Genomic DNA, 27,132 nt, shown 5'->3' on the forward strand with positions numbered 1-27,132 from the left:
AGGAGAGGAGAGTGTATCTTGGTAAGGGTTATATAATGTTTTAAGTATAATCACGGAGAAACAAGAGTTTGACTTTTGAGTGTCAGGAATGGGAAGGTGACCAATATTAGAACGAAAAATCACAGTAGAACTTTGAAATGACCAAGGGAAGAGAGGAAAAAGAAATGGGCATTTGTTGGAACCAATAAAAATGAGAAAGAAGAAGCACTGATATAACTAGTAAGTATAAAGTAAGATGGAAGGAATAAAAGGAAACATGTTAGTTGTTATACTAAATAAGTGTAAATGGATTGAATTCCTCTCATGTAGGGACTCTCAGATTTGGTTGAATAGTACAAATTGACGTATGTGTTTATAAGAAACACTTAAAACAGGTTTTAAAATAAAAGATTGTCGAAAAATTAAGTGGGCTAGTGTAAATATAAAGAAAATAGTGTAATTTTAGTATTAGGCAAAGTGGAATTTAAGGTTAAAATACAAGTGCTGAACAGAATAAAGAAGGGCATTAGTGATAAAATAAAGAATTAATGAAATAGAAAGAAAAATCACAAACTCTTATGTACCAAACAACCTATCAACTAAAATGTATAACTACAGTTAGACTGGGAAATTTTAATAAACTACTTTCAGAATTGGAAATTTCTAACAAACAGTAAGTAAGAGCATAGGAATTTAATTATATAGCCAATAAAGTGAGTTTAGTATATAGAACTTTGCATTGTTCAGATAAAATGAGTGGATTTATGTATACAAACATGCACACATAACTACCTCGATTTACAAATTTCCTACTGTGGAGCATTTAGATGGTGTTCAAACTTGTTTTTGTTTTCTAACTATGAATAGTACTACCATGAACATTCTTGACTATATAGCTTTGCCCGTTAAAAAAAAAAAAAAGTAATAGAAGGTTGCCTGGTTGGCTGAGTTGGAAGAGCATGTGACTCTTGATCTGGAGGTCATGAGTTTGAGCCCCGTGTTGGGTGTAATGAATGAATGAATGAATGAAAAAAACAGTAATAGTTACTGTTTAATGAATTGCTATATATCAGGCATTTTACAGCATTATATTAATTTATATCTCACAAAACTCCATGAGGTGGGTTCTATTATTTATCCTTATTAGACAGATGGAAAAAACTACAGAGGTTGAATGACTTTAGCTTCTGTGATATTTCACAACTGGTTCATGGTATAGTTAGTATGTAAGTTTGACTCCAAAACTTAGCTCTTGAGAATTCGGAAGAAATACTTCTAACAGAAAGCCAGATAGATGGTTATGATAAACTGTAACAACCAAAGTATTTTAAAAGTTGTAATGATTATTTATAAGAGTTTCAGTTTATTGATACTGCTTTTTTTTTCTACCGCTTTTAAAAAATATTTGTTTATTTAGTTTTGGTTAATGTATAGTGATACATATATATATATATATATATATATACACACACATATATATATATATATATTTAAGTTTATTTTTGAGAGAGAGAGTGCACAAGCGGGAGAGGGACAGAGAGAGAGAGAGAGGGAGACACAGAATCAGAAGCAGGCTCCAGGCTCTGAGCTGTCAGCACAGAACCTGATGCGGGGCTTGAACCCACGAATCACGAGATCTTGACTTGAGCTGACGTCAGACATTTAACCAACGGAGCCACCCAGGTGCCCCAGGTGGATTGTTCCTTTTTATTTCCTTTAGATTTTTTTTTTGGTGTGGTTTATCTTGCTCTTTCGTTTGCAACATATTTTTCTGTCTCCTTATTTTGTCTAATGTTCTATTTGTTTCTCTGAATTAGAACAGCTTCCTCTCTTGGTCTTGAAGAAGTGGACTTGTGTAGGAATATCACCTGTATAGACTGTGTGTGCTTGGCATCTTTGCCTGGCCAGCTGGAGCCAGAGTGAGCATGGGCTGGGGGTTCTGGGGCATTTCATGTCGAGGCTGCCCTGGTGGGATGGCTGGACCTGGACTGTGCTTGGGCTGGGGTCACCTTGGCATGATGGCTGGAGCTGGAGCAAGGGTAGGATGGAGGGGGTCCCTGGGTGCTTCATGCCAGCACTGTCTTGGTTGGATGACTGGAGCTAGGGTGCAGGGATGGGGTGCTACCCTGTGAGGATAGCTGGAGCTAGGGTCCTGGGGCTGTCTAGCAACCCTAGCAGACTAGCTAGAGCACCCAAATTCTGATCCCATCTGTGTTATCAAGGTGGAAGAACATAAGCAATGGTCCTTGCCAGCACCTCTGATCTGGAGAGAGTTCTGGCAGCTCCACCACTTTTTGGCAGATGTTGTAGGGTTAGTAAATGAATTTCCTTCAGTTTGGGTCCAGTTACCCTTTAAACCACTGTTTTATTTGTTTTATATTGTTTTGTATTGTTTTGTTTTCTTTTGTTTTTGTGCCTCAGGGCAGGTGAATCTGCATTTCTCAGTGACATCCATTCCTTTTGCAGGTCACAGTATCAGGGTAGGGTTTCTGATGTTACTGTGTGTTGTCTCTCCTTTCTCTCTGTGTCCCTCTGTCCTTTGTTGAGCAGAACCTGTTCAGTCAGCTCTCAGTTCTTCAGGAGGAATCGCTCTATATCTAGGTGTGGGTTCAGTGTGTCCATGAGAATGGGAATTGAGGGTCTTCCCTATGCCACCATTTTGGGCCACCTCTAGCTTTGGCTCTTATTGTGAATATTTTTGCAAACTCCTTTCCTATAAATTAAATTCTGAATCAGAGATTATTATAATAGTTATTGCTAATTTATCCTCAATCTGTTTACATTTCCACCTACAGTGTATTTATTTCTGTGCTTCTTTAACATCATTCACTCTGAGTGTTAAGTTTTTTAATCTTTGCCAATTTTTTAGTTTATTGTTACATAGGCATTTCTTTAATTACTAACACAAATATATTGTAAAATTTTGTTTTTCTATTGGTTTGTCTAGAAACATAAGTGTTCCATAGGGTAATATCAATTTTTCCACTACAAAGTACCATACAACTAAACATTTATATGTATACATTTTTGTTTAATATTTTTTTACAGTATTGCCTTCCAACACACCAGATGTTCGCAGGACCAAGAGAACACGATTGAAACCTTTGGAATATTGGCGAGGAGAGCGAATAGATTATCATGGAAGGCCATCAGGTAAATTCCAATTTACACTTTAATATCTGACAATAAAAAATAATGAGGATAGCCACAGTTTATTTATATATATATTACGTTTCAAGCACTATCTTAATATTTACTCAGATTACCTCATTTTATCATCATCCTTCAAAAATGAGTCAAGAATAGATTCAAGTACAAATTTGTCTGATTACTATAGAGATGCTTTTCTTTTTCTCTCTTTGGTAGCAGTTTGAGGTAAGTGTGTGGCTTTATAGAGTTTTATTACTCTATACTATTAAACAAGGTTTTTAAATGCATAAAATGAGTCACTAGATCAGAATATGAGAAAATTATGACTGGCAGATATTAAGTATTTCCCTTTACTGTTCTCATCCCACTTTCTCATCATATTTCTCTACATAATGTAGAGAGTGGGCAAGGAAGTACAATGAGTGTTCTCTAAAAGTTATTTCCTTTCTGTGATGGGTAAATGTAAGTCAGTGAGCTAAGCTGGCATGTGGATTATTATAAATATTTCATTGCTGGCCTTTGTGTTCTTTGTTTTTTATTTATTTGTTTATTTTAAATATAGTTTATTGTCAAATTGGCTAACAGCTAACATACAGTATGTACAGTGTGCTCTTGCTTTTTGGGGTAGATTTCTTTTTTGTGGTTCATCACTTACATACAACATCCAGTGCTAATCCCAACAAGTGCCCTCCTCGATGTCCATCATCCATTTTACCCTCTCCCCCACTCTCTCATCAACCCTCAGATTGTTCTCTGTATTTAAGAGTCTCTTAAAGTTTGTCTCCTCAGTCTCTGTTTGTAACTATATTTTTTCCCCTTCCCTTCCCCCATGGTCTCCTGTTAAGTTTCTCAAGTTCCACATATGAGTGGAAAACATATATCTTTCTCTGACTGATTTACTTCACTTAGCATAACACCTTCCAGTTCCATCCATGTTGCTGCAAATGGCATAATTTCATTCTTTCTCATTGCTAAGTAGTATTCCATTGTATATATAAACCACATCTTCTTTATCCATTCATCAGTTGATGGACATTTAGGCTGTTTCCATAATTTGCCTTTGTTGAAAGTGTTGCTATAAACAGTGGGTTACAAGTGCCCCTATGCATCAGCACTCCTGTCCTTTGGGTAAATTCCTAGTAGTGCTATTGCTGGGTCGTAGGTAGTTCTGTTTTTAATTTTTTGAGGAACCTCCACACTGTTTTCCAGAGGGACTGTACCAGTTTGCATTCCCACCAACAGTGCAAGAGGGTTCCCATTTCTCCATATCCCGCCAGCATCTGTTGTTTCCTGAGTTGTTCATTTTAGCCACTCTGACCGGTGTGAGGTGGTATCTCTATGGTTTTAATTTGTATTTCCCTGATGATGAATGACGTTGAGCATCTTTTCATGTGTCTGTTAGCCATCTGGATGTCTTCTTTGGAAAAGTGTGTATTCATGTATTCTGCCTATTTCTTCACTGGATTATTTGCTTTTCAGGTGTTGAGTTTGTAAGTTCTTTATAGATTTTGGATACTGACTCTTTCTCCAATATGTCATTTGCAAATATCTTTTCCCATTTCATCAGTTGCCTTTTAGTTTTGTTGATTATTTCCTTTGCAGTGCAGAAACTTTTTATCTTGATGTGGTCCCAGTAGTTCATTTTGCTTTTAATTCCCTTACCTTTGGAGATGTGTTGAGCAAGAAACTGCTGTGGCTGAGGCCAAAAGAGGTTGTTGCTTGCTTTCTCCTCTAGGGTTTTGGTGGTTTCCTGTCTCACATTTAGGTCTTTCATCCATTTTGAGTTTATTTTTGTGTATGGTGTAAGAAAGTGGTCTAGTTTCATTCTTCTGCATGTTGCTGTCCAGTTCTCCCAACACCATTTGCTAAAGAGATGTCTTTTTTCTATTGGATACTCTTTCCTGCTTTGTCAAAGATTAGTTGGCCATACATTTGTGGGTCTAATTCTGGGTTTTTATTCTATTCCATTGGTCTGTGTGTGTGTTTTTGTGCCAATACCATGCTGTCTTGATGATTACAGCTTTGTAGTAGAGACGAAAGTCTGGAATTGTGATGCTTTGGTTTTCTTTTTCAATATTATTTTGGCTCTTCGGGATCTTTTGTAGTTCCAGACAAATTTTAGGATTGTTTGTTCTAGCTTTGAGAAGAATGCCGGTACAATTTTGATTGGGATTGCATTGAATGTGTAGATAGCTTTGGGTAGATAGACACTTTTTTTTAATTTTTTTTTTTTAACGTTTTATTTATTTTTGAGACAGAGAGAGACAGAGCATGAGCAGGGGAGGGTCAGAGAGAGAGGGAGACACAGAATCCGAAACAGGCTCCAGGCTCTGAGCTGTCAGCCCAGAGCCCGATGTGGGGCTCGAACTCAGGGACCGCGAGATCATGACGTGAGCCGAAGTCAGATGCCCAACCAACTGAGCCACCCAGGCGCCCCTAGGATAGACATTTTAACAATATTTGTTCTTCTAATCAATCCATGAGCATGGAATGTTTTTCCATTTCTTTGTGTTCTCTTCAATTCCCTTTATAAATTTTCTATAGTTTTCAACATACAGATCTTTTACATCTTTGGTTAGGTTTATTCCTAGGTATTTTATGGTTCTTGGTACAATTATAAATGGGATCATTTCTTGATTTCTCTTTCTGATATTTTATTATTGGTGTATAGAAATGCAACTGATTTCTGTACATTGATGTTATATCCTGCGACTTTGCTGAATTTATGTATCAGTTCTAGTAGCCTTTTGGTGAAGTCTTGTGGGTTTTCCATGCAGAGTATCATGTTGTCTGCAAAAAGTGAAAGTTTGACTTCTTTGCCAGTTTTGATGCCTTTTATTTCATTTTGTGTCTGATTGCTGATGCTAAGACTTCCAACACGATGTTAAACAAGAGTGGTGGGAGTGGACATCCCTGTCATGTTCCTGATTTCAGGGGGAAAGCTCTCAGTTTTTTTCCATCGAGGATGATGTTAGCTGTGGTGGGCTTTTCCTATATGACGTTTATGATGCTTAGGTATGTTCCTTCTATCCCAACGTTCTTGAGGGTTTTTATTAAAAAAGATGCTGAATTTTGTCAGATGCTTTTTCTGCGTCGATTGACAGGATCATATGGCTCTTATCCTTTATTTTATTAATGTGATGTATCACATTGATTGATATGCGAATATTGAACCAGCCCTGCAGTCCAGGAATGAATCCCACTTGATCATGGTGAATGATTCTTTTTATGTGCTGTTGAATTTGATTTACTAATATCTTGTTGAGAATTTTTGCATTCATGTTCATCAGGGATATTGGCCTGTAACTCTCCTTTTTTGTGGGGTCTCTGTCTGGTTTGGGAATCAAGGTAATGCTGGCTTCATAGAATGAGTTCAGAAGCTTTCCTTCCTTTTCTATTTTTTGGAACAGCTTGAGAAGGATAGGTATTAACTGTGCTCTAAAAGTCTCATAGATCCCCAGGGAAGTCTTCTGCTCCTGGACTCTTATTTGTTGGGAGATTTTTGATAACTGATTCAATTTCTTTTCTGATTATAGGTCTGTTCAAGTTTTCTATTTCTTCCTGTTTGAGTTTTAGAAGTGTGTGTGTGCTTAGGAATTTGTCCATTTCTTCCAGGTTGTCCAGTTTGTTGGCATATAATTTTTCATAGTATTTCCTGATAATTGCTTGTATTTCTGTGAGATTGGTTGTGGTAAGTCGATTTTCATTTGTGATTTTATCTATTTGGATCCTCTCTCTTATCTTTTTGAGAAGTCTGGCTAGGGATTTATCAATTTTGTTTATTTTTTCAAAAAACCAACTCTTGGTTTCATTGATCTGCTCTACAGTTTTTTTTAGATTCTATATTGTTTATTTCTGCTCTGATCTTTATTATTTCTCTTCTTCTGCTGGGTTTGAGGTGTCTTTGCTACTCTGCTTCTGTTTCCTTTTGGTGTGCTAATAGATTTTGTATTTGGGATTTTTCTTGTTTCTTGAGATTGGCCTGGATTGCAATGTATTTTCCTCTCAGGACTGCCTTCACTGCATCCTAAAGCGTTTGGATTGTTGTATTTTCATTTTTGTTTGTTTCCATATATTTTTTAATTTCTTCTCTAATTGCCTGGTTGACCCATTCATTCTTTAGTAGAGTGGTCTTTAACCTCCATGCTTTTGGAGGTTTTCCAGACTTTTCGCTGTGGTTGATTTCAAGTTTCATAGCATTGTGGTCTGAAAGTGTGCATGGTGTGATCTCAATTCTTTTATACTTATGAAAGGCTGTTTTGTGACCCAGTATGTGATCTATCTTGGAGAATGTTCCATGTACACTCAAGAAGAAAGTATATTCTGTTGCTTTGGGATGCAGAGTTCTAAATATATCTGTCAAGTCCATCTGATCCAATGTATCATTCAGGGCCCTTGTTTCTTTATTGACCGTGTGTCTAGATGATTTATCCAATGTTGTAAGTGGAGTATTAAAGTCCCCTGCAATTACCACATTCTTATCAATAAGGTTGCTTATGTTTGTAATTGTTTTATATATTTGGAGGCTCCCATATTCAGCGCATAGACATTTATAATTGTTAGCTCTTCCTGCTGGATAGACCCTGTGATTATTATATAATGCCCTTCTTCATTTCTTGTTACAGCCTTTAAAGTCTAGTTTGTCTGATATAAGTATGGCTACTCCAGCTTTCTTTTGACTTCCAGTAGCATGATAGATGGTTCTCCATCCCCTCACTTTCAATCTGAAGGTGTCCTCAGGTCTAAAATGAGTCTCTTGTAGACAGCAAATAGATGGGTCTTATGTTTTTATCCATTCTGATACCCTGTGTCTTTTGGTTGGAGCATTGAATCCATTTACATTCAGTGTTGTTATTGAAAGATATGAGTTTAGAGTCATTGTGATGTCTGTAGGTTTCATGCTTCTAGTGATGTCTCTGGTGCTTTGTGGTCCTTGCAACATTTCACTCACAGAATCCCCCTTAGGATCTCTTGTAGGCCTGGTTTAGTGGTGATGAATTCCTTTAGTTTTTGTTTGTTTGGGAAGACCTTTATCTCTCCTATTATTCTGACAGACTTGCTGGATAAAGAATTCTCGGCTGCAATATTTTTTTCTGTTCATCACATTGAAGATTTCCTGCCATTCCTTTCTGGCCTGCCAAGTTTCAGTAGATAGGTCTGCCACTAGTCTTATGGGTCTCCCTTTGTAAGTTACATCCCGTTTATCCCTAGCTGCTTTCAGAATTTTCTCTTTATCCCTGTATTTTGCCAGTTTCACTATGGTATGTCATGCAGAAGATTGATTCAAGTCACGTCTGAAGGGAGTTCTCTGTGCCTCTTGGATTTCAATGCCTTTTTCCTTCCCCTGATCAGGGAAGTTCTCAGCTGTGATTTGTTCAAGTACACCTTCAGCCCCTTTCTCTCTCTTCTTCTTCTGGAATTCCTATGATATGGATGTTGTTCCATTTGATTGCATCACTTAGTTCTCTAATTCTCCCCTCACACTCCTGAATTTTTTTATCTCTCTTTTTCTCAGCTTCCTCTTTTTCCATCATTTAATCTACTACTTCACCTATTCTCTCCTCTGCCTCTTCAATCCGAGCTGTGGTCGCCTCCATTTTATTTTGCACCTCATTTATAGCATTTTTTAGCTCCTCATGACTATTTCTTAGTCCCTTGATCTCTGTAGCAATAGATTCTCTGCTGTCCTCTATGCTTTTTTCAAGCCCAGCAATTAATTTTATGACTATTATTCTAAATTCTTGTTCCGTTGTATTGCTTAAATGGTTTCTGATCATTTTGTTAGCTGTTGCTACTTCCTGGAGTTTCTTTTGAGGAAAATTCTTCTGTTTCGTCATTTTGGGTAGTCCCTTGGGTGGCTCTAAACTGCAGAGCACTTCCCCTGTACTGTCCAGGTAACTTGTGTTGGTGGGCAGAGCCGCAGTCAGACCTGATGTCTGCCCCAGCGCACTGCTGGGGCCACAATCAGACTGGTGTGTACCTTATTTTCTCCTCTCCCAGGGGTAGGACTCACTGTGGAGTGGTGTGGCCCCTGTCTGGGCTACTTGCACATGCCAGGCTTGTGGTGCTGCTTCGACGGGATCTGGTCTATTAGCCGGGGTGGATCCACAAGATGCACAGTGGTGGGAGGGGCAGGCTTAGCTCCCTTTGCCATCGGTGGTCCCCTGTGGGAGGGGCCTGTAGCACCAGGAGGGAGGCAGACCCGTGGGAAGGATGGATCCACAGAACCACAGCATTGGGTGTTTGTGCAGTGCAAGCAAGTTCGGTGAGGGGAACTGGTTCCCTTTGGGATTTCGGCTGGGGGATGGGAGAGGGAGATGGTGCTTGCCAGCACCTTTGTTCCCTGCCGAACTGAGCTCTGTCTTCCAGGGCTCAACACCTCTCCCTCCCGGTGTCCTGTCATCCTCCTGCTCTCCAAGCAGAGCTGTTGGCTTATAACATTCCAGATGTTAAGTCCCGCTGGCTCTCAGAACTCACACAGTCCGGCCCCTCCACTTTTGCAAGCCAGACTTCGGGGGCTCTGCCTTGGCAGGCAGGCTGCCCCTCCACCGCCCAGCTCCTTCCCACCAGTCCATGTAGCGCGCATCGCCTCTCTGCTCTTCCATGGACCACTTGTCTACGCTTGGCTCTGGAGAGTGTTGTGCTAGTCTTCTGGCAGTTTTCTGGGTTATTTAGGCAGATGTGGGTGGAATCTAAGCGCTCAGGACGTGGTGAGCCCAGTGTCCTCCTACACCACCATCTTCTAGAGTCAACTCCAGCTTCATCTTTTTCTATAATTTTATCTTCTATTTTACTTATTCTCCCCTCTGCCTTTTCAATCCTCACTGTCACCGCCTCTATTTTATTTTGAACCTCATTTACAGCATTTTTTAATTCATGACTATTTTTTAGTTACTTGATCTATGCAGCAGTAGATTCTCTGCTGTCTTCTATGCTTTTTTCAAGACCAGCGATTAATCTTATGACTTACTCTAAATTCTTGTTCAGTTATATTGTTTATATCTGTTTTGATCAATTCCTTAGCTATTGCTACTTCCTGGAATTTCTTTTGAGGAAAATTCTTCCGTTTTGTCGTTTTGGCTAGTTTTCTGTACCTTATGTGTTTTAAAAGCTTGTTATATGTCCTGCATCTGTGAGCACTACTATATTAAAGAGGGGTCATACACTGTCCAGGGCCTGGCCCTTCAGGAGGTGTTTTTTGGAGTGTGTTACTTGCTCTCTGTTGTTGTGACTCTGATTGCTTTATCTCCCTACTTTTAGTGTTGTTTTTGACCCTGTACCAGGTGTGCTTTGATTTGTTTGTTAAAGTAGCTCTATGGCCCGCCAGGTTGTCCGGGCCCCTGGAGAAATCTCTGTCACTCTGCAGCCTGGACTCTTGGGGTTCAAAGTCCTTTGGCCTCAACACTGCTGTGTTTGAGGGATGAGGGAACTTTGGGTCCCCCTATTTCTCCGCCATGTTGAATCTCTCCTCTTTGTGTGTTTTTTAACCTTCCATTGATGACTGTTGATTTCAAGCAACAGAGATCATTCTCCCATCTTCCATCAGCTCATCTGTATTTAGGGTAGTAGAAACATAAGTGGGGTTGGTTGGTATTTGTGTTATTTGAGTTACTAGCTGTAAAATGGAATAGTAGTATATCCTCTGGTAGTCTGAAAGGAAATACGCTATATTAATTTAAATTTTTTTTAATATTTTTACTTTCCCAGGTATGATACTTTATTACCTTTTTTGTTGTTAACTTCCAGGAGGATTTGTGATTGGTGGAATACTGTCCCCAGACACAGTACCATCTAAAAGGAAGGCAAAAGGAAACATTGGAAAAGTCAACAAATTAGCTAATAGGAAAAGGATCTGTCTTGATAATGATGAAAGAAGTATGAACTTATTCCTGAAAGTAACTTTTGGATTTTATTTTAAATAATAGTACGCTGGTGGGGCAACTGGGTGGCTCAGTTAGTTCAGTCTCTGACTCTTGATTTTGCTCAGGTCATAATCTCAAGGCTGACAATGCAGAATCTGCTTAGGATTCTTTCTCTTGCTCTCTCTGCCACTCCCCTGCTTGTGCTCTCTCTCTCAAAATAAATAAATAAACATTAAAAATAAGTAGTGCTCTGAGAGGTAGCTCTTTATAAATTTTGAAATTTATTTCTAAAACCTTTAGATATAATAGTTTAGGGTGAATTCACTTTTTTTCTTCTCTCTTTTCTATTAAGTTTTTTGTTTAATTCCAGTATAGTTAACATATAGTATTATATTAGTTTCACGTGTACAATATAGTGATTCAGCAATTCTATACATCATTATTCAGTGCTCATTATAAGTGTACTCTTAATCCCCTTCACATATTTCACCAAGCCCCTCTCCCACCTCCCCTCTGATATGCTTCATTTTAAATGAGTACCCTCAGTTAAAGTTTTTTTTTTTAACGACTTTTTTACTTGAAGCATACTTCAGAATACATGGTTCTAAAAGATGTATTTAAAATAGAATACACATTTTCTTCAAGTACACACAGAAGAATCCCCTATTAAAATCACATGAAAAGAAATATGATGAATATTGCAAATTTAAGAAGACTGAAATCATATCAAGTATATTTTCCAACCATAGTGGTATAAAACTGAAGATTAACAATAAAATAAAGCTAGAGAATCTACAGTGTAAATATTAAATATTTAACACATAAATATTAACACACTACTCCACAAGATTGGACCAGATAAGAAATCAAACACAAAACTTGTCGTTACTTTCAATGTTATTGTTTAATCTGGTCTCTATTTTATTTACTTCTGATATTTATTTATTTATTTATTTATTTATTTATTTATTTATTTATTTATAATTTTTGTTTTTTTCCTTCCTTTACTAAATTTCAGCTAAGTCTTTTCTTTTACTGGTCCCTTGTGGTGTAATGTGAAGTTGTTTATTTGAAATTTTCTTAATACAAGCATTTATAACCATAAATTTCACTCTTAACATCTGCTTTTGCTGCATTTCATGAGTTTTGGAATATTGTATTATTTATTTTATTTTATTTCCTCCCCTCCCCTCCCCTCCCCTCCCCTCCCCTCTCATTGTGGGGCTTGAACCCACAACCCTGAGATCAAGAGTCACACAATGCCCCATGTTTTTCTTTTATTTTGAATTTACTTTTTAGCGTCCACTTTTGTCAAGATTTTGGAAATAACGCAGATTTTGTTCTTTAAAAAAAATCATTAATGGCATAATATAAAGCATTTCTTCATGAGTAAATTGCTTTTCACTGAAACTGCCCTTTCCTGTGCTCAAACTATGATTAAAATAGATATTTTAGGGGTGTCTGGGTGGCTCAGTCAGTAAGCATCTGACTCTTGAACTCAGGTCTTAATCTCAGGGTCATGAGTTCAACTCTGTTGTAGCCTACTTCAGTACAAATAAAATGAAATAGATATTTCAATAAATTTTTTTCTGAAGTGTATTACATACTTCAGCTCTCTTAAAGGATATTCAGTATGCCATATAACTTCTTGATGACGCAAGAGTATCAAGAGTTGTCAAATCAAGCTTACAAAAATAAATTTAGTATGTTTGCTTCCATACTAAATCATTGTGGTTTTTGAATTTTTCTTTATCAGAGTGGTCATTTATAAATAGGAAAATTGGAAGAGAGTGTTATGCCTCTGGCAATTTTTTTTTGCGTTTGGTTTGTAGCTATATTTCATACTAGACTTATTTTTAATTGAGAAGAATTATTTAACTAGTTTCTATTTCAGTGATACTTCTTTTGCAGAGAATAAATTCATGGTAAATCTGAATGTACCTTTGGGAGATCCATTGCAACCAACAAGGGTAAAGGACCCAGAAACAAGAGAGGTGATTCTCATGGGTAAGATTAGAGATGATACTGAAAATGCTTAATTTAACAGCTAGTAAGGGCAAACTGCTGGCTGGATGACTAGCCTATCTACTTTTTCTTTTTCTTCCCAGCTGTTTCAGAGCCAAAGTCCAGTAGGGTATCTAATTCCAATAAGCAGCCTGTGTGAAGACTACTCTGGAGGAGCATTGATACCAAACAACATCTAGAGGGCACATAACACAATGCATTTATACTCTGGGTTACAAGTGCTATCATTAGGAGTGTTGCCTCCCTGGTAGGGTATAGGTCTTCTTTGATCAAGAGGACACATGGGGACAAGGGCTTTTTATGGGTAATTGTTGCAATTTAGCTGGTAGATCCCAGGATACCCCCTTACTGTGAGACCAGACAGGGACTGTGGGCAGGATTTAGACAGCCTTATGGGTCATGCATACCAAAAATAATACCTGGGATATCAGACCTTTAGGATGATGACTAGCAAGGACACTGATCTGCCACACAAATGCCAGGTTTAAGTTGAAGGTCAGCACAGGGTCCTAGAAGCCTCCTGTTGTATCTAGTAGGCATTAAAAGTACAGTGCCTGGGACACCATGTTTGGTTCCAAAGGAGGGGCTATAGTGCGAGAAGGGCAAGTAGGGGACACTCAGCTGTTTAGCAACTAGGCAGTATTTACATACAGGAAATATTTAGATGTTTTAACTGTTTTGACAGTACCAGTAAGTACTGAGGACTGGTTATCCTAAGTCAGAGGACAAATAGGTCAAGTCAGAGAGGTAGTAATGGTATTTTCACTTAAAATTTTGGCTGTGAAGTAAGTTCCATTTGACATCTTAAGTAGTACAGTTATTTTTATAATCAGATTGTTTATTTGGCAACAGGTAGAAGTACAGAAAATTTTGTTTAGTGTAGTATCTTAAAACATTTGCTGTTTAGGTTCGAAAAGTAGTGAGTTTGTCAGGAGTTCATTGCTTTTTATCTGTTTCTTGCATCTATGTATTTTCTATGTCCTATAACCTGTGAGATTACTAACATTACCAAAAATCCAAGGAAACAAGCCGATGATAAAGAATATATTAACTATATATTTGGCAAGGTTTATAAGTAAAAGGGAAATTGAAGAGTGAGGTAGTTATTTTTGAGCATCTATTAGAACTCTTGCTTCACATGACAGAAATCTTGCTATTTAATAATCAGTCAGGCAAGCACAAAATCTGTTGTTATGACGATACATTTGTTAATTGTGGGCTTTGTTAAACTTTTTAAAGATATGGAATTCTACCTTGTGTCCTAGCTAATTTTGTTTTCTGAGCTATAATAGAAATAATAATAATACTGCCACTATTATCATTAATATCCAAGGCTTATCTAATGCTTATTTTGTGCCAGGCCGTGTTTTAAATACCTTATACACATTAATTCATTTGATAGTCACAGCTCTAACATAGATGAACTGTTGTCTCATTTTATAGAAAAGGAAGCAGGCACAGGGTGAGAAATAACTTGCCTGGTCACACAGCTTATAAGGCAGACAAAATTCTACCTCTACCATTTTATTTAGCTCGAGTAAATGAGGTTTATATCTAGAAATAACTCTCTTGTATACATGTGTGTATATGTTCTATCATTGATCATTATTATTGCTATTGCTTTATATTTATAGTAGTGTTTTTCCCTTAGATCTTTTAAGGCCACGAGATACATATCAGTTTTTTGTTGAGCATGGTGAATTGAAAGTATATAAAACACTGGATACACCCATTTTTTCGATGGGAAAATTGATATTAGGACCACATCAAGAAAAGGGAAAACAGCATGTTGGCTCAGATATATTGGTAAGTGTATTTCTCCATATATTTATGTTTGGGTATAACTCTCATTTATTGGACTTGATGAGGCATTAAAAATACTGTTTTCTCAGAAATGAAATTACTATAGTATATGAGAATTTTTTTTATTTGTTAAGTCTTTTTAGAGTTGGTCAACCAATGGTTATTTAAAAGTGCTTATTCTGTACATAGCACTGTAACTTCAAACTTCAAAAATTCCGACGTTTCTTTACTTAAAAGAATCTAGGTTTGCAGACAAATCAGTAAAGCCAGTGAAAATTAAGCCTAAATCTCGTTTCTCAGATCATGTAGTTTAGCAACAATGAGGTTTTAAAAGTCTTCTTCAGAATCATGTAATTAGCAGTAGACGGAGGACTAGAAGCTAGTTACTTCAGTAAGTACTAAATAATGTATTACTGTATATGGCAGTATTACTGGCTGAAATTATAATGAGATGGCAAGGTGGGTCAGTCTCTGTCTCTTACTGGAGATACACACCCCTACACCACTGATGTGAGATACATATATTTGCACATTTTGAATTTGAAAATTACAGAATTTGAAAATCACCAAATTTTAAGAATAGTAGTATTTTACTGACATTTAAAAAACGTTATGTCTGAGGCACATTTTTCAGTAAGTAGCGTTTCAGGAACTTGTGGTATCATGGGTTAGTAGAGTATTGTGTTCAAAACAATTATTTTTACTGACAAAATTGAAGTAAACTCAAGAAGGAAAAAAAGAAAGAACATGCGGGCCCTTGAATTTGTATTAACAAAGAAGGGCAATTTGAGACAAGGAAAGAAGTTACACATGAGAGTAAAAGAGTAATTCATTATTACATTAGTATAAGTAGAATCCAGATTTAAAATGCTTTAATTTTTTTTTAAATTTATTTATTTACTTATTTTGAGAGAGCACACACATGTGCTCATGAGTGGGGGAGGGCAGAGAGAGAGAGAGGGAGACAGAGAATCCCAAGCAGTCAGCACAAAGCCTGATAAAGGGCTCAAACTCACAAACCGTGACATCATGACCTGACCCGAAACCAGAAGTTGGACGTTTAACCAACTGAGCCACCTAGGCGCCCCAGATTTAAAATACTTTAAGATATACTTTAAGCCAATCTTAAAATGTTATTGATCTTCAGGTGCTATTAAAGGAGTAAAAGTAACGCATTTAACTGAAGTAATAATTCCTGTATAATCGTTAAAGAACAATTAATTAGATAAGCATTGTGCAATACTATCATTGAAATAATAGCACTTACCTATTAAATTGTAATGCCATTATTATACAAAAGAAAATTTGAGTAGTGAATGTTTTGTAAGTATTTAACCTGGCCACTATTCAAAGGAACCCACGTTAGAAACGTGGATATTTTATATTTACTGAACTAGTAGAAATTATTGGAAAGATAATTGTATTCTTTGACCTATGAATCTCATTTCAGAATATTTTCCTAAGAACATAATTTAAAGGTTAGGGAAGCTGGACATATGTAGGTATTTATTGTAACATTGATAGTAATTGCAAAAATTAGACACAGTTGAAATGTCCTGCAGGAAGAAATGGTTATATTTTATATTTTGACCTAATAAGATAAACCATTATATGATACTAAGCAGTTATATAGCACTTAGATGTTCCATGTACTCTACTAAGTATTTTTATATCAGTTTAGACATATTATTTTAAAGAATAGCCATATAAGAAGACCTTTAGGATAAATATTTAAGCAAATTTTTATAAAATAGAGAGTTCCCTATTTTACTGTGACTAGAATTTAAAAATGAAATTGAAGGAACTGTAGAAAAATAACATGTTATTAGGTTATTATAGTTGATTTTTATTTCTTTGAAATATTGTCTTTAACGGTTTTTAATGAAAATGAGTTAGTTTTTTTTTCTTGATAACAAGGAGAATAGTTTTACATTTTTTGTTTAAACATGAAGCACACTTTTATTTTTTTAAATTTTTTTAAGTTTATTTTTATTTTTATTTTTTTAACGTTTATTTATTTTTTGAGACAGAGAGAGAGACAGAGCATGAATGGGGGGAGGGTCAGAGAGAGGGAGACACAGAATCCGAAACAGGCTCCAGGCTCTGAGCTGTCAGCACAGAGCCTGACGTGGGGCTCGAACTCACGGACCACGAGATCATGACCTGAGCCGAAGTCGGCCGCTTAACCTACTGAGCCACCCAGGCGCCCCAAGTTTATTTATTTTTGAGAGAGGGAGAGAATGTCAAGCAGGCTTAGCACAGTCAGCTCAGAGCCCAATGCGGGGCTCGATCTTAGGAGCTGTGAGATCATGACCTGAGCTGAAATTGAGAGTTGGCTAACAAACTGAGCCACCCAGGTGCCCAAAACATGAAGCGTGCTTTTCAATATATGCTTTTGAGAAACAAAAGGGACCAGATGGAGAACCAGCATAGGGCATTAACTCTTTCCTTCAGACTCAATGTTAAAGAATCTCTATGAGAGGGACATGATAGCAGTAGTAGATTTGTTAAAATCAAACCACAGAAGAATTAACAGATTAACTATAGGAGTTGGTTGTGGAGCTCTCCCAGAAGACAAGAAGAGATTAAGAAATGGAAAATATAAAAGTGAAGCGATGTGGGGAACAGAAAAAAAAAATAGAAGAGAGATAAAAGCACAAATGAGTGAAGGGTAGAAATATTTGAAAAATTAGACAATAAATGTTCCAGAACTGAAAAACAGAAAAGTGAGAGCAACACACTTAAGGGAACCAGAGTTCCTTAGAGAAATGTCTGAATGCAGGCCTGGGGCTGAGGTTGAAATATTTTGGTCATACCTATGGGCAGACTTAACCAAAGACCATTAGAATTGGGTCATAAGGTCACAGGATCCAACTTGAAGATGCTTTCATTGGACAAAGATGTGAAAGCTTGAGTATCAATAAAAATAACTTAAGTGAATTGATACACATCTGTTATATCTAAATTCATGAATTTTAAAGACAGCTACAAAAAGAAAAACTAATTCACCATTGTTGGAGAATTCTAGGAAGCTAACTCATTTTGACAACAAATATGGTAAATAAAGGGAAAGAATCAAACATTTATTCTGCCCTTTTCATATAAACGGTACTATTATGTAACCAAATAGATATGAGGCAAAATTTGTTCTCTTAGAAATATTCCAATTAATACATGAGGAAGAAGTGTTAGAATGAAATATTACCATTTTGCAACCCCTGAGAAACTGTTGGATCTATCTAGATATGGAGCATCAGTCTCTGCTAACATCTGAAAAAAAGGACAGCCAGACATTATGTGCCTCCTCATGGAAGAATACAGCAATATGTATGAAATAGTCTTGTCTCTTCCATCCCCTTAAAAAAAATTAACAACAACAACAAAAATACCTGAATTTGATCCAACTACCAGTATAGGAAATAAAGAATAGATGACCTTTCAAATGACCCCCTCGGAGTGTAATGAGCAAAATTCAGCTGTGCAGAGGTTTTTACAACAAACTTTGCTGCTCGATTTCTTTAATAAATACATTGCAAGAAATAAAAAAGAACCAAGTAGAACCTATAGATCAGGGTTTCTCAACCCTGGCACTATTGACATTTTAGACCAGATAATTATTTGTTGTAGGGGCTTTCTGTGCACTGTGGGATGTTTAGAAGCATCCCTGGCCTCTACCAAATAGACTCTAGTAGTACTTCTCTAATTGTAAGAAACAGAAATGTTCCCAAATATTGCCTGTTGTGTCCTGAAATTGAGAAATCATCCCCAAATTGAGAGCCACTATAGTGATTTAAGTGATTTAAGAGGATAAGTAAACTCTTCAAAACACATTTAAGAGACAATTGGAAATTGTAATACAGACTGGGTATGTGATATTAAATATTCATGTTTAGGTGTGATAATGCTGTTGTAGTCGTGTTTTTAAAAAAGCACCTTGAGGTGTACCTGGCTGGCTTAGTTGGCAGAGGCTGCAACTCTTAATATCAGGGTTGTGAGTTTGAGCCCTACTTTGAATGTGGGGATTACTGAAAAAAATAAACAAGACTTTAAAAAATACATAAAATAAAAAAGCACCTTGATTTTTTAGTACACGCTGAAATATTTATAGATGGGTTTATGATGCTGGGGTATTATTGCAAAATAATATGGAATGGGGGAAGTAAAGAGACTGAACAGGGAAGGTTGTTGGTGTTAGATACTCATGGTAGTTCAACATTCTATTTTTGTGTATTTCAAAAGACTTCTTAATAAAATGACAGAAATGAGGAGTTGTGCTTAGAGAGCCAAACTGAATAGGTAAGGAAAAAAAAAAACACCTAGAAATATATGCTTGACGTTCTGGGTAGTATGTTTGTTGCCTTTTGTTTTTTAAATTGGGACAAATTTTTTTAGATGTAATAAAAATTTTTTTAAATTAAATTATAAAAGTACCTTTGGAACCATTACAAGAGCTTTTTTCCCATTTAGGGAGTTAGTATATCATATTAAGAGCATGCATTCTGGAATCAAAGTGCCTGAGTTCAAACTCAGCTCTGCCATTTACATTGTGAACTTGGGAAATTACACCCCTCTGTTGCCTCTATTTCTTCATTTGTATAAAGCTATTAAAATAGTACCTGTCTCACTGGTAAGTACATACATTAAATGAATATAAATTAAGTGATCAGAACAGTGGCTGGCAAGGAGTAAGTGCTAAATAAGTGCTAGCTGCTATTTTTCTGGTATTTTAGGCTCATTTTACAAAGAATTAAAAAAAAAAAGGAGGAGGAAGAGGAGGAATAATTCTCAGAATGTTTTTGATTGCTAAATCTCAAAATCTGAATCTCATTGTTTGAAGGCTTTATGTTGTTTTAGTTGCCAAAAAACAGATCATTGCCAGGATGCTACGTATACATAAATATAAAAATTGCCATGTTTGAATATGGAAGCCTGTACGACTGAGAGTTGGTTTTATCCTTTTACTTTCTTAATGTTGATACTTATTTAAATGTATCATTTGTTTGGTTTGTTTTTGCTCTCTCTTTGGTTTGTCAGTTTGAATTACATGTCCCGAGCATGTAACCTTCAACGAGGTGTATATAAAACCTAGCTGTTTTTCTAGTATACTAAAGTGATCTTATTTACAGTGGTTCTGAATTTTCATAAGCTGGTAAAAAATAAGAACAAAAGAAATTTCTTCCCATGTTAATTTTCTATTGCTGTTTTAACAAATTAGTATAGTTCCAGTGGCTTAAAACAACACCCATTTATTATCTCATAGTTATATAGGTTAGAATTCTTCTATTTTTAAATGTTTATTTATTTTGAGAGAGAGAACGGGGTAGAAAATCCTAAGCAGGCTCTGTGCTGACAGTGCAGAGCCAGACATGGGGCTCAAACCCACAAACTGTGAGACCATAATCTGAGCCAAGATCAAGAGTCAGAAGCTCAACCAACTGAGCCACCTGGGCGCCCCTATAGGTTAGAATTTTGGTGAGCTTGGCTGAGTATTCCGTTTAGAGTATCACAAGGCTGGAATTAAGATGTTGGGAGCCCTGTATTCTTTTCTGGAGGCTCTTAGGATGAATTTGCTTTCAGGTTCGTTCAGGTTGTTGGCAGAAATCAGTTCCACATGGTTGTAGGACTGAGGCTCCCATTTCCTTGCTGGCTCTTGGTCAGAATGTCATTCTTAGCTTCTAGAAGTAGCTTCTATTTCTTGGCTCATGGCCCTCTTATCTTCAGTGCCAGCAGTCTGTGTCTTTAACATGCTTTGAATTTCTCTGTCTTTTCCTCTCCTTCATCTCTCTTCTGCTTCCAGCAGAAGCAATTCTCCACTTTTAAGAGGTTTGTGTGATTAGAATGGGCCCAACTAGATAATCCAGGCTTATTTTATTTTTTTAGAAGATATATATATATATTTTTTTAATGTTTATTTATTTTTGAGACAGAGAGAGACAGAGCATGAATGGGGGAGGGTCACAGAGAGAGGGAGACACAGAATCCGAAACAGGCTCCAGGCTCTGAGCTGTCAGCACAGAGCCCGACGCGGGACTTGAACCCACGGACCGTGAGATCATGACCTGAGCCGAAGTCGGATGCTTAACTGACTGAGCCACCCAGGCGCCCCTAATCCAGGCTTATTTATCTCCCCATCTCAAGGTCCCTTTTGCCATGTAACAAAACAAGTTCTGAAGATGAGAGTGTGGACATCTTTGGAGGGCCATTTTTCTGCTCTTTCTTAAAGGAAATGTTTCCTTTAAGTTTCATTACAGTGAGTGAGTTGTGGTGGTTCAATTTGAAATGAAATTTTAATTTTTAATTTTACAGGTTTTTTATGTTAACTTTGGTGACCTTTTATGTACCTTACATGAAACACCTTATATAATAACAACTGGGGATTCATTCTATGTTCCTTCAGGTAAGAATAATTAAATACATTTTCTTTCATATAGTTAAATATTTATATAGTTGCTCATGAGCACCATGCAAATGGAAGCCACAGTGGTCAAAATGAAACTGTTGTGTGACTGATGCCAGAGAAGTTTGATACATATTTTAATTTTATCATTAGGTAAGTATGTTAGTATTTGGTTACCTGAAAATTGAACAGGAGTTGTTTGTTACTAAAGGTAAAAATATTTAGTTAGAAGATATGTTGTGTCCAATGTAGGAGGAAAATTATTTCTCCTGTATTATCTCTGAGACATTATGTAGTCAAACAATTTTTAGTAGGTTATTTTAAGCATACAGAATAGTGTGTTTCATTAGCTGTTGAAGAGCACAAGCCTTTGGAAAGAGGACTTTTAATTTGTTCTTTTGTTTATTCATCATTCAGTGAAGGTGACTGAAAGTCTCTCAAACATTGCTCTTAAGAGTGGGATACATAAGTGAACCAAATAGGGAAAAATCCCTGTCCTCATGGAGCTTACGTTCTAATGAAAGGAGACAGTAATAGTAGCAGTGTTTATACAGTCTTTAGTATGTACCAGCACTGTTGTGAACACTTTATTTATTATAACTCAGTTAATCCTAATATGTATCAACTTCTAATGTATAGAAAGTCACAGTGTGTCACAGTATTGTACTCACTGCTATAAACCTGCCTTATATGTGTGGCTATTCTATATTTTACTTCTGTTGTTATTTATAATTAAGAGAAGCATTTGCTCTTTTTAAACTTTGAGATTCTATTTTACCTTTTATAATTACTTTTATATGCATATATCTGGTTTAGGGGAATCTACAGCAGTTTCAATGAACTAATAACAGTTGAATTCAGAGAAAAATTTCCTCTTCCTTCACCCTTGTCTGATTCATCTTTGCATTTAGAATGATCAGAATGATGTAACATTTTCACTTTTTCAAACCTTATCTGGATTACAGGTGATGGTTAACTCTTGGATTTTTTTAGTTCATGGAATTAAATAAGACTTACTTTAGATGAATTTATCTTCAAAAAAAATTGGTAGTATATAGTTTTTAACTGCCTTAGTGATAGCTAAACATTTAATCAAAAGGAAATAATTTCTATGGAAATAACTGTTTTTTTTTTCTTACTGCTTTACTTCTAGGTAATTATTACAACATCAAAAATCTCCTGAATGAGGAAAGTATTCTTCTTTTTACTCAGATAAAAAGATGAAAGATGAAGCAAAGTTTAAATAAGTGTGTGTGTGTGTGTGTGTGTGTGTACACATATACACATATATGTATAAAACAGTTTGTGCAGTTGAGACATTTATCTTTGTAATTATTTGTGATGTTTTAAAATAAAAGTTTTATTCAATTTTGTGTTCTTCTATTTGATAAACATTTCAAACTCCCATATGTGTCTTCTACTTTTTCCACAAATGTACCCCATAGGCCTGTATTGATACCCACACTCATAGTATTTTAATAACATGAAAAGAATACCAAAATCACTGCTCTCATGGTGAAATATAGGACATACCTATTTTAAAAGAGATTTGATTAATATACTCATTCATTTAAAAATCTTTTCCAAATGTTAGTGTTAAGTGACGAATCCAGTAATAGGAACTGTGGTATATATATCACTAGTACATCTGAATTACTTTCCTAAGGCTTTGTAAGAAAATAGTACAAACTGGTGGCTTAAAAACAAAAATGTATTTCCTCAATTCTGTAGGCTAGAAATCTGAAATCAGAATGTTGGCAGGGCCATGTTCTCTCTGAAATCTTTAGGTTTCACAATAATGTTTCTGCTTAGAATTCCTCTTTCTATTAAAAGGATAGTCAGGGGGTGCCTGGGTGGCTAAGTTGGGTAAGAGTCTGACTTCAGCTCAGGTCATGATCTCACAGTTCATGAATTCGAGCTCTGTGTCTGGCTCTGTGCAGAGCAAGCAGCCTGCTTTGGATTCTGTGTCCCTCCCCCCACTTTCTCTCTCTCTCTCTCTCTCTCTCTCTCTCTCTCTCTCTCTCTCTCTCTCTCTCACACACACACACACACACACACACAAATAAACATTAAAAAAATCATTAAAAAAGTAAAAGAGTCAGTGTGAAAGATGATTTAAAAAATAACTCAGGCTTTCTTCTTACCAGATGCACTGAAAATATGTAGGAAACTAAAGAGATTTAGGGGATAAAATGGTTAAATGTCAAAAACAAATTGCTAGCAGTATTTCTGTAGTCATTTTAAGTATTCTATTAACCTGAAAATCTGAGTTTCATTTGTCATCATTATAATTGAACAGTATGTTTTAAATGTTGCTCTTATTTTGAAAGATCAATGCAAATGTATTACTTTTTCATTTGAAGCTGGTAGGGCATTGTCTATGAACTTCTCAGTGTCTCCATACAAAGTTGCAGAGTTTAGTAAATGAATAAACTTTTTATCACTAGAGCAACTGGTATACTTGCTTTCCCAGGTCAAGAGTTGTAGACGTTAAGTCTAAAGTTCTTTCTTGTCTAGCAAGAAAGCTGGACGCAGGATTAAAATGCCAGAGATGGCTAATGTCTGGGAAAAGACAAGAGCCCCAATAAGTGTCCTTGCCCTGTTTTTATTAGGATCCAAAGGCTTACAAACGTGGTGGTGAACGTGCACAAAGAGACAATAAATCTGTGAAGATTAGCTCACGTACTCATGTACGTGAGGGAAAGGGAGTCTTGAAGATATTCGGGGTTAGGGGTTTGGATTAATACCAAACAAAATCCTGGCCCTGCTGAAGGTTGTTAAAAGCAGAACTGAGGCCTACCCCTTCTGTTTATCTTAGCTAGCCTAGGTGATGAGATAGGACTCGTGACCTCAGGGTTAACAAGGCACCTTTTCTTTTGTTAATCCTATCACCTCTGTGCAGCGCAGCAGTCTATTGCCCTGTTTATTACCTTGTTTACCTAACTTGACTCTTCCCTCCTATGTGAAAGCAGCTTTCTGCTCTAGTACTAAATTGGGGGTCACTTGTGCCCTGAATACCTAATCTTGTTTATTTCATAACCTATGTATTGGGGCCTGTGCTCCTCCCTACTTTATTCTGCGGGCCTTAGCCCCCCTTCTCTATCCTTATTTGCCTAATCTTGTTTACCCAAACTTGAGTGTGAGCATCCTATGGCTTTGTCCTTCTTAATGACTTGTTAACCCATTGGTGTAAACCCAGCGAATTTCTAAGCTTATTCCCCACAAAGAGTTAATAGGACTAGCTGTGTTTTGGTCTTAGACTGGCCAGATTTTGCTCAGTAATTTGCAATGGTTTGATTTTTTTTTTTTTAAGTGAAGCATTTATTTTATTGATGTAACTTACAATTACATCTCACAGTTCAATGAGTTTTTGCAAGTACATCGTATACCTAAGTAACCCACAAAATTTCTTCCACTTAATGTTCCTATTCTGTCCAGTTCCTGCCAGCCTGACTTCTATCTCTTGGGCCATTGTTCTGCTTATCATTGTAAAGAGGTTTTACTTGTTCTAGAACTTTATATACATGGACTCATAAAACTACTTACATTCAACACAGTATCTAGGATTCATCCACTGTGGTGGTTTGTCTATCGGTTGTTCATTCATGTTTTATTGCTTAGTAGTATTCCAGATGAGCATTGTTCCTTCTTTTTGTAATCTCTAGAAGAGTATACAAGATTGTTAACATTTCCTTCTTAAATGTTAAGAAAGAATTACCAGTAAAACCATCCAAGTCTGGACTTTTCTTTCTGGGGAGATTTTTAATTAGGGCTTTAACTTCAGTAGTAAGTATCAGAATATCCATATTTCTTACCTCATTAATTTTGGTAAGTTTGGTTTTTGAAGAATTTGCCTATATCTAAATTTCAACTTGATTTGCATGAGATAATATTTTTTTCTTTCAAGAGCTTTCTTGAGATTTGATGTATCTTAAAATATTTAGAAGTTAATATAAAAATGCTTAGTGCAGGATCTGAAGCACAAGTTACACTATTAACAATTTTTTAATCTTTTTTTGGTCATTTTTTTGCTATTTATCAGTTTTGTTACTCTTTTAAAATAACCTTCGTTTCATTGATTTTTCTCGTGTTTCTATTCCATTCATTTTTGATCTGATTTTTATAATTCAGTACATTCTACTTTGGATTTTATTTTTTTTTCTACCTTCTTAAGGTGAATGTATTTAGATTGTTTATTTTAGAATTTTCTCCCTTTCTAATTCAGCCATTGAAAGCTGCACTTTGATATGTCATTTAATTCAAGACATTTAAAATTTTTTCTTGTTCTCATTGACCAGTGGGTTATTGGAAGTGCCTTTTATAATTACCAAATATTTGAGTTTCCCAGATTTGTTTTGCTGAACTAATTTGGAGATTTGCTAAGTTTTCCCACAGGTTTAGATTGTGCAGCCCTGTGATTTCTATTGTATCTATTCAGTTCTGCTGTTGAAATATGAAGGCATCCGTAGACAAAGTAAATGAAATAGATGTTGCGATAAAACTTTACATACAGAAATGCAATGATCTTCATTCAGCATGTGGGTGTGATTTGCTAGTCCCTGATGTGTACAGAAAACATATTTTGTATGCTTTCAGTCCTTTAACATTTATTGATACTCTTATGATCTGCAGTATGTTCTGTCTTTGAGAATGTTTCCTGTGTTAGAAATGTGTATTCCGTTGCTATTGGAATATTCTGTTGATTAAGTCTTCTATATCCTTACTGATTTGTGTGTAGTTTTTCTTTCCATTACTGATTAGGAATATTGATACCTCTGATTCTACCTATTGAATATTTTCTTTTCTTCTCTGTCAATTTTCCCTTCATCTATTTTGAGACTATTGAGGTTCATTTTCATTTATTATTTTACTGTTGTGTTGACCTATTTATCATTATGAAATACCTTTTTTGGTAAGATTTTCCATTTTAAAGTTTATTTTGCCTGATGTTAGTATTGGTAATTACTTCAGCTGTCTCACATATACCATTTGATATATCTTCTGTCCTTTTACATTATTATGTCTTTGAATTTAAGACGTGTCTCTTTTAGAAAGCACATAGTTGGGAGTTTTAAAAATCCAGTCTAATAGTCTATGCCTTTTTTTTTTTTTTAACGTTTATTTATTATTGAGAGACACAGAGTGTGAGCAAGGGAGAGGTAGAGGGGGAGACACAGAATCTGAAGCAGGCTACAGGCTCTGAGCTGTCAGCACAGAGCCTGATGTGGGGCTCAAACTCACAAACTGTGAGATCATGACCTGAGCTGAAGTCGGTAGCCCAACCAACTGAGCCACCCAGGCGCCCCTAATCTCTGCCTTTTAATTGGAATATTTAATCCACCCATTTAATGTAAACATTGGTAAGATTGGATTTATGTCTGCCATTTTGTTTTCTGTACTTCTTAAGGGTTTTTTGTTGTGTTTGTTATAACTTTGTTCCTTTCTGCCTTATTTTGGTTTAGACAGTCTTTATAGTGTGCCATTTTAAATCTTCTGGATTTATATTTTGAATTATTTTAGTAGTTGCTGTAGAGATTTCTTTATTCATCTTAAATTTATTTCAGTCTCTGTGAGGTTACTTACTACTAACCTCATTTCAGTAAAATTTAGCAATTTTGCATTGCTATCATTTTATTTCTTTCCCCTTTTAATTTATGCCATCATTATTATATAAATTACATTATGATATGCATATATTTGATTATGTGTATTTATGTGTTCCAAGAATTTGGTGTTATAATTATTGTTTTGAATGATACTCTTTTTTTTTTTTTTTTAATACTTATTTTTAAGAGAGACAAAGTGCGAGCAGGGGAGGGTCAGAGAGAGAGGGAGATACAGAATCTGAAGCAGGTTCCTGCCTCTGAGTTGTCAGCACAGAGCCCGACACAGGGCTTGAACCTGAGCCTTAAGTCA

The 27,132-nt window shown here is 36.2% G+C and overlaps 1 protein-coding gene across 4 annotated transcripts in view; it reads left to right on the top strand.

Annotated features, from left to right (window-relative positions):
- Positions 1–22,584, top strand: part of CENPC (centromere protein C) — an 81,378-nt gene extending 58,794 nt beyond the window's left edge. For 2 of the 4 annotated variants that reach the window (XM_019468557.2, XM_019468552.2), the window contains 6 exons: positions 3,028–3,132; positions 10,876–11,004; positions 12,903–12,998; positions 14,668–14,822; positions 21,126–21,216; positions 22,370–22,584. In XM_019468557.2, coding sequence (XP_019324102.2) covers positions 3,028–3,132; positions 10,876–11,004; positions 12,903–12,998; positions 14,668–14,822; positions 21,126–21,216; positions 22,370–22,440 — 647 coding nt within the window. In that variant the 3' untranslated portion in view covers positions 22,441–22,584. Of the gene's footprint in view, positions 1–3,027; positions 3,133–10,875; positions 11,025–12,902; positions 12,999–14,667; positions 14,823–21,125; positions 21,217–22,369 lie in introns of those variants that run through there. The other 2 variants (XM_019468561.2, XR_002085601.2) reach the window with 2 other exon arrangements.
- Positions 22,585–27,132: the final 4,548 nt, after the last annotated feature.

The sequence above is a fragment of the Panthera pardus genome, unplaced genomic scaffold (genome assembly GCF_024362965.1).
Source record: "Panthera pardus isolate Hobbes unplaced genomic scaffold, ASM2436296v1 HiC_scaffold_13, whole genome shotgun sequence".
In the NCBI taxonomy this organism is placed as follows: domain Eukaryota; kingdom Metazoa; phylum Chordata; class Mammalia; order Carnivora; family Felidae; genus Panthera; species Panthera pardus.